Below are 13020 nucleotides of genomic sequence, written 5' to 3' on the forward strand. Positions count from 1 at the left end.
AAGATTTTATAAATAACAAGATTTTAAACATACAATACATTACTTAAGCATTCAATGCTTATATTTATATTTTCATACTGATGTCTGTTTGTATAAAATATTGTGAATTGCCGCGATAAATCCATTATTTACACTCTTAGTCAGGGATATGAAACATACATGTACATTAGTTACCTTACAAAAATTTATTTGCTATATATTCCTTAGAAGAGAAATATTTCCTTTGACAAAAATTAATGATATTTTCAAAGCTTATTTATCATAAAAGTTTAAGTTATATGCAGACTTATCATACTAGCAGGTTTTTGCCGCAAAATAAAATTCTAAAAAATTCAGCTCATATTGCTTTAAGTAATTTAGTGCAATGACAGTATACATATGTACATTAGATTATGGATATGTTATACAAGGATAATTTAAAGAAAAAAGAGTAAAGTCCCGGGGTCTAAATACTTGGGGGTGGGGGATGGAGTAGGGGGGAGGGTCGGTCCTGTCCTCAAGCATTAGAGCTGACCGGGTCAAATGCCGTAATCTTAACAATTACTCTGCATGTTAAAATTAAAAGGAAGACTGTTTAGTATTTATTCAAATTAATTGGTACATACAAGCATATACATGTATACAAACATTTATCGACAGATGTTGTTTACATACTGTTTTCCTGAAACTGTGTTTACATACCTCGTCAACTCTCTCTCTCTCTCTCTCTCTCTCTCTCTCTCTCTCTCTCATTCAAGTCTTAACTTCGCCTACTTAGCGATCTGATTGGGTCAAAGAGTCAGGGAAGATGTTACAGCATAGCTTGTATGTAGTTGGTTCAGGTGTCAACCCAGAAAGCTGTCGATACCAAATAAGTGCATTCAAATTAGCATAACCGGCTGCAACTATAACGACATCAAATATTCAGTGTGCAAAAAATACAAAAAAGCCCGAGGAACGTCTTTTAAACTGATGAAGCCCTGCTTCGCTCATCTTTACAATGTGAAGGTTTTGAGATCATGGAACTCCACACACACTGCGTGACACCTTGACATTGTGAAGATGTTATTTGCTTAGTCAGCTAAGATCTCTCTCCTGCGTAGTTGTGGCGGCGGCATGTCTTTTATGCTGACGAAGCGACCAGTGTCGTATAATTTAAGGTCCGCCCTGTTAATGGTTCGAGGCGGACCATAAATGTTAACATTTAAGGTCCGCCTTTGCTCTAAAAGGGTCCGGCCCGTATAAGAAAAGGTCCGCCTAACATAAAAATTCCGGGGTATATATTTTTTCATTTGTATTTTTTTTTTCAATTTCGAGTATTTTGTTATAAAATAAGTGGTATTGTTTTGTAATTCTTTAAAAGGAGTACTCACCCAAGGTGAGTTCGTAAACATCCATCACGAAGTGTAAAATTAATGAAAACTCATAATTTTACATGTAGTTAAAACTCACATTAAAAAAACCAGTTTAAACCTGGGTTTCTTTTTTTATTTCAACATTAATTTTGCCAGTCGATCTTATATAAATAGGAAATAAAACTGATTGGTGTCACTAATTAAACAATGGCTTCAGTCAGGTGTTATATACACAAACACCACCCTGCAGGTGTGAAGAGTTCACACCTTCAGGTGTTTGACTGTTTGCAATGATCATGTAAACAATGAACATTTTATACGTCCTCTTTTTGCACATCTTTCCAATATGATACACGCTTAAAAACGTGACACGTTACAAAATCAAATATTTTTTACAATTAAGTTAAATACCATTACCTGCAAGTGGTACGTATTATTGCTATTTTTTATTTGCACTAGGGCACATGTGTAAGTTATGATTTGATTTGAACATATTTTTATTGTACAAAATACAATTGGGATTGGGCACAAGTTCTATAACTTAGACCGCCCTCCCCCAATACAAAGATATAATACAATATGTGTACACAACATAAATAAAGGTCAGTGGATAGAATGGACGTATACATAAATGCAATTGACATGTATATAGTAAACAACGGTGTACTAGCAGTTATAAGATCAGTTAAATCTGTTTAAAATCAACTCCCAAAAATCACTAAGATTTAATTTGACATAATGTCTACGTATACAAAAATAGCAAAGCGTGATTTTTTTTTTATCAATGGTCATAATTGCATTAAAATAAAAAAAATATACAATTGGATTTTGTATGAGAACCTATTGTCTAAAATATTCAAGCCTCCTATTCATCATTATTCAAAAAAAATATATTCAAAAAACAATTCTTATACTTGTAAATGTAAATACGATATTGGTGTGAATTGTACAAGAAGTTAATGACACACCAGTTTTGTAGAAGTCAACATCTATCACGTTCCTTAAAACACAAACAAAACAAGGTCTTTTCAATATTCAGTCTGTCTGATACTACTTTAATAAATCTCTAAAACGATTGATTTTATCGTTATCTAGCAACCAGTCTTTATAATACAATCCTTCTAATGTCTGCAAGAATCGAGACAGGCTGCAACGAGCTTGGCGCAAAGTTTCTGGGTCCGTTGTAGCGAGGAGGTTATATTTCACCTTCTCTCTTTCAAAAGGGCTACCTGGCAACATAAGCCCAAGCCAAGGATTACCATAGAAGAAATGTGGCAGGTTTTTTACATTGAGAGATAGTTCGAGATAGTTTACAAAGTACCCAAGTGCCTCCCTCACACTGGATAGTTTGTTTTCCTCACGCGGTATAGTCAAAAACAAGATACAATATAAAGTGATGTGTTTCAGGTGATAAGACTTCAGTACGCTGCCAAGTTGTTCCGTGGAATCTGATGGAAATTTGCTCAGTGCTCCTTTGAGCAATCTGCATGCTGTCATCACGTATCTCTGACTTTGACTTCTTCGAGCAATATCAAATATATGCTTCTCGTAGCCACACGTAGATTCTCGCCATAACATATCCTTTTCGTCATCACCAATTGCTGGATTCTTTTTATTTACCCATTTCATAACACCGTACCTTATGCAGTGCATCATTCTAGCACCCTGTTCAGTTGTATCGGATACTTCAGAGGAAGAGAAGATGCGTGTTAATTTTCTACACCATCCTTTTGGATAGTTTTCCGGACTTTGGTGAAAGTTGTTGACTGTGTAGGGATCTGGGATAAAATCGTTTGCTAAAACCATGGCAGGGACAAGATCTACATCGATGGTTATATTATCTTCACTTAGAGGTCTGGATTCCAGTTGAAAAGACATATTGAGCCCACGTAATCCAAAAGATTTTTCGACTCTAATTGTTATCTTTAGAGTAGGTGGGTCAACACTTCGATTTATTGAATATCTATTGTACTTAGAATTGGGTAAATGTATATTTTTGTTAATAAGTCCTGATATAGACTTATCTACAAGAGACGTGAATAATTTTCTTTGAAAGTTTCTAGTGTTAATAAATCGTCCACTTCCATATCCATCTTCTGAATGTCCAATCACATCGTGGTTCTCCATCCAAGACGGTATATTTGAACATGAATTTTGTATCTTATATTTGAAAAGTCCAGGTACCTTATTCATGCAACAGTCATAGATGGCAGTTTTAGTAAGCGTTAACCCTTCAATACGGAATGGTAGGATGTAATCAAATTCAAATGGATCGCACACCTTTAATCCTTCCCGAGAACTTCCTTGTTTGATTAAATTATCTTCTAAAACAAGACCTGGAAAATCCCCCGATGCTGTCATTTTCATTTGCCTTACTACATGTTTCATGACTTTGTCAATGACTTCACAGCTTTCTTCCCATAAAGAGTAGTCAAAATTGATTTTTTTCGTTCGAAAGAATTCGACGACGTCATTATCATTTGATCCAGTTTCAAAAATGCGAAATCTCCAAATGTTGCAATTTGAACCAATATTTTCGGAGTTTTGATTCAAACTTGACCTTTAAAAAGATTAAACACGAATTATTGAATCTGAAAATAATCGTCAAAAGAAACAGAAATCGTCTGAAAAAAGTAATGCCGTTTTCTTTGTGAAACGTAACAAAAATTAAACTGAAATGAAATACATGTAGTTGTGAATAACAGTCTACAAATGTAATGTAATCTCATCCGCTTAGCACCACGGAAACTCGGGGGATAAGCACCGGTGTTTACAATGCACTTTGAAAAATTTCGCACTATGAAAAATATTTTCAAAGTGCGTTAATTTTGGGACCAAGTCAACACACGTTGAACATTTTTTTTTCAAAGTGCGTTAATTTATCGTCGATATTAACGCACTTTGAAAAAAATATCGTTCAGGCTTTGGTCGAAATAATTTGATACCTTTATATATAACAAAAAATTGTTTTAACCTTGTTAAGCTTAATGGGAGATATTTAAAAAAGAACCTAAATACATTCTCATCTAACTTGATGAATTGTTTCTTGATAAGAATATTTTTCATAACATAATGTGAAATAAGGATACCTAGTTAATGTTTATCAAAAACAATATGACCGTTTAAAACATCAGTGCGAGAGAAAAACCCACACCGTATGCTTATTTAAAGTTTACAATAATTTAATGTTTGGCAATGTAACTTATTTAAATAATGAAGTGAATTATTTGATTAGAATTTGAAAAGAGGGTTTTTGTTGAAACACTTATAGATTCTTTAACGTACCATTGGAGAAATTATTGATTGGCCAGTTTTGGGGTGTTTTTTTTTCAACATCACTGTACTTAATTTACAACAGCTTTTATTTTTACGCTCTTATACCTTTGCTCCAAGTAGCTGAATATCATTAACATATGTTTTGGAAGAATATATGAGGGTGGAGGACCTATATGTTGACCTATATCTTTGGCTAATTCCAACCTCCATCCCCAATCTCAAAGACGGTAAATTAGATCCATTTGTGCTTTTTATCCAAAGTGCGTTAATTTGGTCCCAAAAACGCACTTTTTTCAAAGTGCGTAATTTTTTTTCAAAGTGCGTTGCCACACACCGGCCTTATGCGCCTACATGGCACGGAGAAGGATTTAACTTAATTAATAAATGAAATGCACACTTACCTATTTACAGATTTTGTTTTTCTATCCTGCGTTTTGCATAAACATTTACATATACATGTAATTATGATGATGGAAAATATCACTATAGTGAAACCAAGTACTAGTATCCAACCCAAAGTGTATGTTTCCAAATGCATCGCGAGGTGAATAAATTCATCCATATACTTTCTATCCATACCTGCATTAGAAGTAAGATAATGTAAATATGAAAGAAAAACAGCGTATATACTCAATCATTGATAGAGTAATATTGATTTGCAGATTTAGCTTTAATGCCAATGAAAAAAAACCCCAAAGACTAAAGTTTACACTTAAAAAAAACATGCTATGTTAGTATTATAAATTTTAGATACTCTAAACGAATAACTCAAACAAAGTTAGCATGTTAACAACACTATAGAATACCTTTTGTGGATACATGTATTGATAATTGTTCAAGACATTTAAATATTAAAGTATAATTCAAGACATATAAACCAAATATCATTTTGGTAACAACTTTTTGTAATGGAGATTTATTTTGGGAACAATGGGAAATGTGTAAGAAATGGGTGTTTTATAGTTTTAACCTTATTTAACACACATCATTTCTTTCTTACAAAAAGACTTGCCTATTTAATATCCCATGCTTTTTACAATAATTAGTAATAAACTTATATGTAATAATAATAAATAATTTCACTATATGTTATAATGTAACATATTAACTTTGATTCGAAAAGAGTTTTAAGAAGGAGATTTTTATAATTCTTAACAAATACTCTTTAACTTCTGTAATTTATTGTCGAATACCAACTCCATATTTCTTAAAAAAAAACCTTTGTATATTAATAGCCTAGCTAAAATGATAGTATATTCTCCACAAATATAATGATCTACATCGTAGCTAGCTTTGCTCATCCCGACTGTTTGTCTACATTTAAAAAAGTTCATTTGGTTAGTATCTCTTGTACCATGGTTTTGAGAAAAAAATTAAATATTGACAAAATCTGCCGCCATAGAAAAAATCGTTTTGCTTCCACGAAAATAAAGAGAAAGTGAAATAGAGATTCTATATCTCATATCCCAAGACAATGTTTAGATTAATAGATTATCTACCATGAAATCGGGCAATCTGTTAGCAATTAAACAAATTTATATACAGGTAACCTACACAAAATTGATTGATTTGGTGTTTTCGGCATTAAAGGTACTGCTACTTTCAAACTTACCAAACAGCAGAAGTTTCGGATCAGAACTCAATGCAGAAATATACGGAGTACCGTTAAAGTCTCAAAACTTATCAAACGGCTTATCATTCTGGTAAAAGGACACGCAACCGGGGGGGGGGGGGGGGGGGGGGGGGGGGGGGGGGGGGGGGGGTTTGAATTCTATAAGATAATCAAAGTACTGAAAGTACTGAAAAGCGCTAACCTAGCTTGGTTCTAAAGGAAATTTACTTTGTGCAAGCTTAGTTAGAAATGAGACTTATCGACATAATGTTAATTAATATTAATTGAAAGTAACTAATGCCAGAAGAGTCGAAATGGCGTTTAAGTTGTACTCATCCAAAATTTATCCTTATTTAATTTAATTTGTTTAAGAAAATTTGGTCGAAATTACGTTTCTTTTAAATATACATGTATATTATGATTTATCATATACACTTAAAGTTAATTTAAATCAAAGCTGAACACGACTTGTAAATGGACACCTGCCTGAATCATGTTATATAAAAGCCTTTGATTTTGTTACACTTTATTTCACATCTGTACCTTGTGTGCGACGTGTTAAATACGTTTGTTTGACAAATGTCTGCACTTGTATTGTCGTTATACGCGTGCATTTTCTTTATAAAGGTATTGCATTGACCATTATAATTGATGTTGTGAATCTTCTTCTGCATATGTACTGCATTTATCTGGTAAGTTGTTGCGTCTAAGTAACAAATGTAAGCGACGTAAAATATACGTCCACACAGATGAGATCTACTATGCAAACTTAAAGTGTTTAATTCCTTATATATGTGCTGTGAGGAAAGCGGCGAACACCAAGAACTATATGTAGCTATTTACAAGTCGTTTTGATTTTTCTACATTCCAGCTTCTGTTTATGCACTCATAAGATTAGCTTTTTTAAAAGCTAAGAAACTCAGCCACTGGAATATATATACATTTAAGGTGACAAGAGACTACAAACTCTACATGTATAAAAATTCAAGATATACATATTTTGAAGAATAATATGCAGATGTACAGATATTTTTATAACTGTATGTGAGGAGGCATGTGTGTAGCAGTGTACACGTATACAATGCAGTTTGACCTAAAGCTGACCAGTTTCATAACTTCTTCGAATTTCACTAACAAATTGTCTAGTAATTCCTTCCCAGAATTCCAATTTACGCAAGCGCATTTGAAGTTTCACTATAACTTAATAAATCAGCCCGAAGGCTGACTATAATCACTGCGTAGCAGCCCCTGCAGGGATGTACGTAAGCCCTGCACATTAGATTCACAATAGCAGTTATGTGCGTAAACCCATGAAACTGGTTCCCCAACCAGTTTAAATGATGTATATTTCTGCTCATAGGGGGCAGTTATTCGATGCACCGGAAGTAGAAGTCTAACGCCAATAAAGCGCTGAGCTATGCTTAGCGCTTAAAAAACGAGAAAGTATCCCGCGCAAGTGCGGGAAATAACACTTTACACATTAATGCGCAATTAATTTTTTTTCCACATTTTATCTTTTTAAAATATATATCATGAAGCAACTGGCTGGAGCCGAGGAGAAGTAAGGTATGAACATCTACACTGAAATTGATTATATGTGGTTTAAATTCTTTTTGTTGCAGCTGAATGGAAAAGTTTTGTTTTGTTTTGTTTTTTGTTTTTTTGGCTTTTGATTGTATTTTCCGTTTGCTCTTTTTTTTTCTGGTTGCAATTAAAAATAATTTTATTTTTGGCATTATCTGTTAAAATTAATGTTAACTTTCAATCGCATAATTATGTATACATGCCTAATAATTGTTTGGTTTTTTTTTTAAACGGGATGGAGATGTTGTGCGTCCTATTTCTTTTATAAATATTATTCTTTGAGTCAAATTTCACAATTTGAATAATTTTTAACACTGAAAAAGGCTGTTTAAAAAAGGGGTGGTTACCACCCCCAACCTTCTCTTTTGAAGAAATGTCGTTTTTTAATGTGCACGCTATTTTTCCATTTAGATTTCATATATAAAATAGAGTTGTCAACAATATTAAGCACCACATCGTGCTGAAAGAAAAAAAAACCCGCCAATCTCTTGTTTTGAGGTTTCGTCACGGGTAATTGATTTCAACTTTTTTTAAGTTGATCTTGATTTTCGATAATTAATGCAAAAAATACCAGCTGTTGAACTTATCATTTTTTATGCGAACATAGGTTATCATTATTGTTCAGAAAGCTCTTACTTCACCTCTCAAGTTGGGAAATTTTTTTTTGTAGATCACATATACTGTAATGTCTATAGATTGGTTTTAAAATTCATGAAAAGTATTTTTGTACAAGCTAACTTTTCAGTTTGGTATAAACACTTTGGTACAAGCTAACTATTTTTAGTTTTATATAATCATCTTTGGTACAAGTTTATATTTAATTCTGGTCAAGGACTCGCTAAGAACGAATTCGATCACAAACTACTGTCGCCGTAGTTCCACTAAGATGAGATCGAACTCACTTTAGTCCGACTAAATTGGAACCGTGGTCCAACTAACGGAGAGACTCTGGTCTGTCTCTAGTCAGGTAGTTTAAAGATGGCGGCTGAAAGCGAAACCTCCAAATTTTGCTTATTTAAATGAGCACAATGTGCAATGTGTTAAATTTTAGCGCACACACATATGATTTATTGTGTTTACAAGGTATTTTTTCATGAACAATAAAATTATTAGTAGCAATTAATTAACTTCTTTCTCATTTTTTAACCAGACATCGACCAATGTGCGTTCGAACACAGACATGCGCACCTTAAGTTTTCCTTACTACCGTGGTTGAGCTCTAGTTAATGATCGAACTCGCCCTAAGTCACTTCCCATCGGCCATAAGACTGCAGGTACTTACCAGTGCGGTCGCACATTTGTCCATACTTTTCAATCCTTTTTTAGGACGGCCTCAAACCATAATGTAAGTCTTTTTCTATTAGTAATTGATTTATTTTGTCAGTATTGAATTGTTTGAAGTATCATTACACATGAAAATCTGTTTTACAGATTATCAGAAGAAACATTTTTAAAAGTATGGCACGCCATTATTGTCCTGAAATCAATTAACATAATTTTTTTCTAAGGAATAAAGTAATTGTTCTACATTTTACTATTTTGTAAATTGTTTTTTTTAATTTGTTGTAGTTTTTATCAAACTTTTGCACTACCACTCAACAAAATAAAGACTGAAACGTGTGACTTTTGTTGTGTGTGGTTAGCTAACTGACTGCACCAGTCAGAATATATACATAAATCAGATATGTGAATATTTAAAGATTTTTTTAGTTTTTAATAATTCATTAGGAAAATACCAGCTGTTGTTACATGTAGTTATTTTATTGCATAATATTGTTGATAAGTTACCTCATTTGTCCGGATAACTCCTACTATCGTTTTTAAGTTGGCTCACGACACCGTGAGTTATTTTCTTAAATCAGCAGAAAATTACTTGATTATGATAGATATCGTAATGGATAAGAAGTATTGAAGTATAATAGGCAAAAAAATGTGCAGTTTTGGATGAAAAATTTCATTCAGTTAACATGAACAAAAGCTGCTGGCGGATTCGAACTTATCCTTTAATTCAAAACTCAATACTTTATCCACTGAGCTACGACGATGTACAACACAACTGAACGATATAAACCGTCAAATAAAACATTTAAATCGCCATCTTGTGACGTAGTGTCTTAAAAAGTATAAGTGTAGGTGTAGTGAGGTACTTTAAGGTATGATCTATTTTTTTTTTGTAGATCAGGTGTTTAAATATCAAGATGTTCGTATAACTATGATTTTAATTTTTGATAAAACATTCTATTATATCGCTTATTGTAAAATTAAGATAGATAGAACACAACACTAATATTTTTCTGTAAAATGAAAAAATACAAATATTTTCATATTTCTGATGTATATTTCTTCTGTCAATTGAGGTAACTGGTATAAATCAACTGTTAATTTGATTATTACATATTACGTTATCATAGGTTCAAAATACAATGTATACATTGAAAACATGGTAGTAGATGAACTCATCAAATTCTGACTGTGATATTTTCGGTTAAAAAAATGGTGGGGGTGTTACTACGTTGCAAGTTAACGACAATGAGGCTTGAAATACCATTTTACTTAATAAAATATTATAAAAAGTTATATTTCAACAACTTTGTTCTACAAATGCGTTGTATATACAAACTGTTGAATTATAAAACCCACAGACTGAATTGTATCCAGTTCGATAAGCAAATACATGTATTTACACGTTACATAATTTTAATTGTCTTCAAACAGAAATGAGTAAATCAGCACTTAAAGAATCGTCCATATTTAGTCAATTTATAATCACTGTTGGACAATTCCGTGATAGCTTATGGAATACCGAACTCATGGGAATGAAAGAGTTATGGTGAGCTAAATGAACCCTGGTAGGTGTCCCAGACGCCTACTAAAGGTTTCAATGGATACATTTAATGAGAGTCTTCTTCTAATCCCAAGTGTTTATTAGACATAAATCATAAAAATGAACCGAAACACATGGGAATCAACTCCTGGTATACCACCAGCCCAAAACCGAGGACAGAAAATTAAAGCCCTGTCTAAGTCCCCTGCCCTACCCCCGAATTCGTTTGATGCGCTTTTCAAAGGTAAGGGATATAGTCGTTCACATTTTACCCCTATATTATTGTGAATTATGACAAAATGACAAAGTTTGGATGAGCTAAATGGAACATTGTAGGTGTCATAACTTAAAGGCTAAAGCAAAATAGTTCCCTAATTCTCCTTTTAAGGACGTTGGATCCTGTAATCAAAAGTCTTAAAGTTTTTTCTAAAGTATTTTTTAATAATCTACAAACATAGCTTAATCAAAATTCAAAACAAAATTTTGGGGTCTATATGCTTCATTTGGCTCTAGGGTGTTTTTAAAAATGACCTTTCTGCACTGAAAGTGCAGATTGCACATACATCGCTTTTCCCTCTATATTTTATAATAGGAATGAACCATGGCATCAAATACAAATTTATACTATTTTGAATAAATAAAATTAAAATTAACATAAAGAAAAATGTTACAATTTCTTCACCTAATTGATATTTTGACCTTTTTGCACTGATAAAACGCTATTTTTATTCAGTACCAATTTAACATGTAATGAAATTATTTAAAAGTCTCAAACTTTTTCTCAAATTATGATAAACTTGTCAGAAAAAGGTGAAGATTTCAGAAAATAAAACAAAAAGTATGGGTCTATTATGTAAAATTTGAGATATGGCATGAAATAAGCTAATTTAAGGCTAAAATTGGATTTCATTTTTCCTTGACTTTTATGAATTATAAGTTTAATTTGCCAATATATGTCGATAAAAATATTGAAAAATTGTAAAATTATGTTTTTCATAACAAAATGAACATATTATCCTAATGCACAAACTATCTGGAAATTTTGTTTGAACTGAAAATAAGGAAGCTAAAGTGACGGTACTCTAAAACAACTGAGTTATGAAAAATGTTCATTTTCTTCTTAAAAACCTTCCGCCACAAAATATAGTCCCATAATAAACTCTGTAAATATATAATTTTTCCTATACTATTTTATTTAAGATAGTGTAATTGGCATTTCAAAATTTGAATTTTTGAGTAGAATCAATATATGATGCATATTTTGTAGAATAGAGGTGACCCAAAATGGCGACCAAAAACACAGGATCGAACCTCTTTAATTAGATGCGTTTTCGAAAACTTATTCTAGAAGATAATTTAATCAAACAAGGAAGTTCTCGGGAAGGATTGAAGGTGTGCGATCCATTTGAATTTGATTACATCCTACCATTCCTTATTGAAGAGTAACGCTTACTGAAAATGCCATCTATAACTGTTACATAAATAAAGTACCTGGACTTTTCAAATATATGATACAAAATTCATTTTGGAAAATAGTATCTTGGATGGAGAAACACACTGTTATTGAATATTCAATGTATGGAAGTGAAAGATTTATTAACACAATGAACTTTCAAAGAGAAGTATTGACCTCTCTTGTAAATAGTGCTGTATCAGGACTTACATGTATCAACAAAAATACACAACTGACCCATTCAAAGTACAATAATTATTCAATACATCGAAGTGTTGACCCCCTTACTCTAAAGATAACAATACAAGTCGACAAACTGTTCGGATTACATGGACTCAAAACCATAGTTCAGTCGGAGTCCAAAATTCTAAGTGAAGATAAGATAACCATCGATATAGATCTTGTCCCAGCCATGGTTTTAGCTTACGATGTTATCCCAGACCCCTACACAGTTAACAACTTTCACCAAAGTCTGAAAATCTATCCAAAAGGATGGTGTCGAAAATTAGTACGCATCTTCTCTTCCTCTGAAGTATCCGATACAACTGAACAGGATGCTAGAATGATGTACTGTTTAAGGTACGGTGTTATGAAATGGGTAAATAAAAAGAATCTAGCAATACGTGATGTCGAAAAGGATATTTTATGGCGAGAATCTACATGTGGCTACGAGAAGCATATATTTGATACAGCTCGGAGAAGCCAAAGTCAGAGATACGTTATGACAGCATGCAGAGTGCTCAAAGGAGCACTGAGCAAATTTTCATCAGAGTCCACGGAACAACTTGGCAGCGTACTGAAGTCTTATCACCTGAAACACATCACTTTATATTGTATCTTGTTTTTGACTATACCGCGTGAGAAAAACAAACTATCCAGTGTGAGGGAGGCATTGGGATACTTTGTAAAATATCTCAAACTATCTCTCAACGCAGAG

General features: G+C 32.8%; 1 protein-coding gene across 1 annotated transcript; it reads right to left on the reverse strand.

Annotated features, from left to right (window-relative positions):
- Positions 1-1813: 1813 nt before the first annotated feature.
- Positions 1814-6255, reverse strand: LOC109618917 (uncharacterized). The gene is made up of 3 exons (XM_034471432.2): positions 6223-6255; positions 5012-5189; positions 1814-3894 (listed from the first exon to the last, which is right to left on the reverse strand). Exons 2-3 carry the CDS (start codon positions 5185-5187, stop codon positions 2385-2387), a joined length of 1686 nt encoding a protein of 561 aa, XP_034327323.2. The 5' UTR covers positions 5188-5189; positions 6223-6255; the 3' UTR covers positions 1814-2384.
- Positions 6256-13020: the final 6765 nt, after the last annotated feature.

This window comes from Magallana gigas, chromosome 8, assembly GCF_963853765.1.
Source record: "Magallana gigas chromosome 8, xbMagGiga1.1, whole genome shotgun sequence".
NCBI classification, from domain to species: domain Eukaryota; kingdom Metazoa; phylum Mollusca; class Bivalvia; order Ostreida; family Ostreidae; genus Magallana; species Magallana gigas.

Coding starts and splice junctions, on each gene's coding strand:
- LOC109618917 (XM_034471432.2), bottom strand. CDS start 5,187: ATGGATAGAAAGTATATGGATGAATTTATTCACCTCGCGATGCATTTG. Junction 3,895..5,011: donor AAAACAAAATCTGTAAATAG/GTAAGTGTGCAT, acceptor ATCTTTTTAAAG/GTCAAGTTTGAATCAAAACT.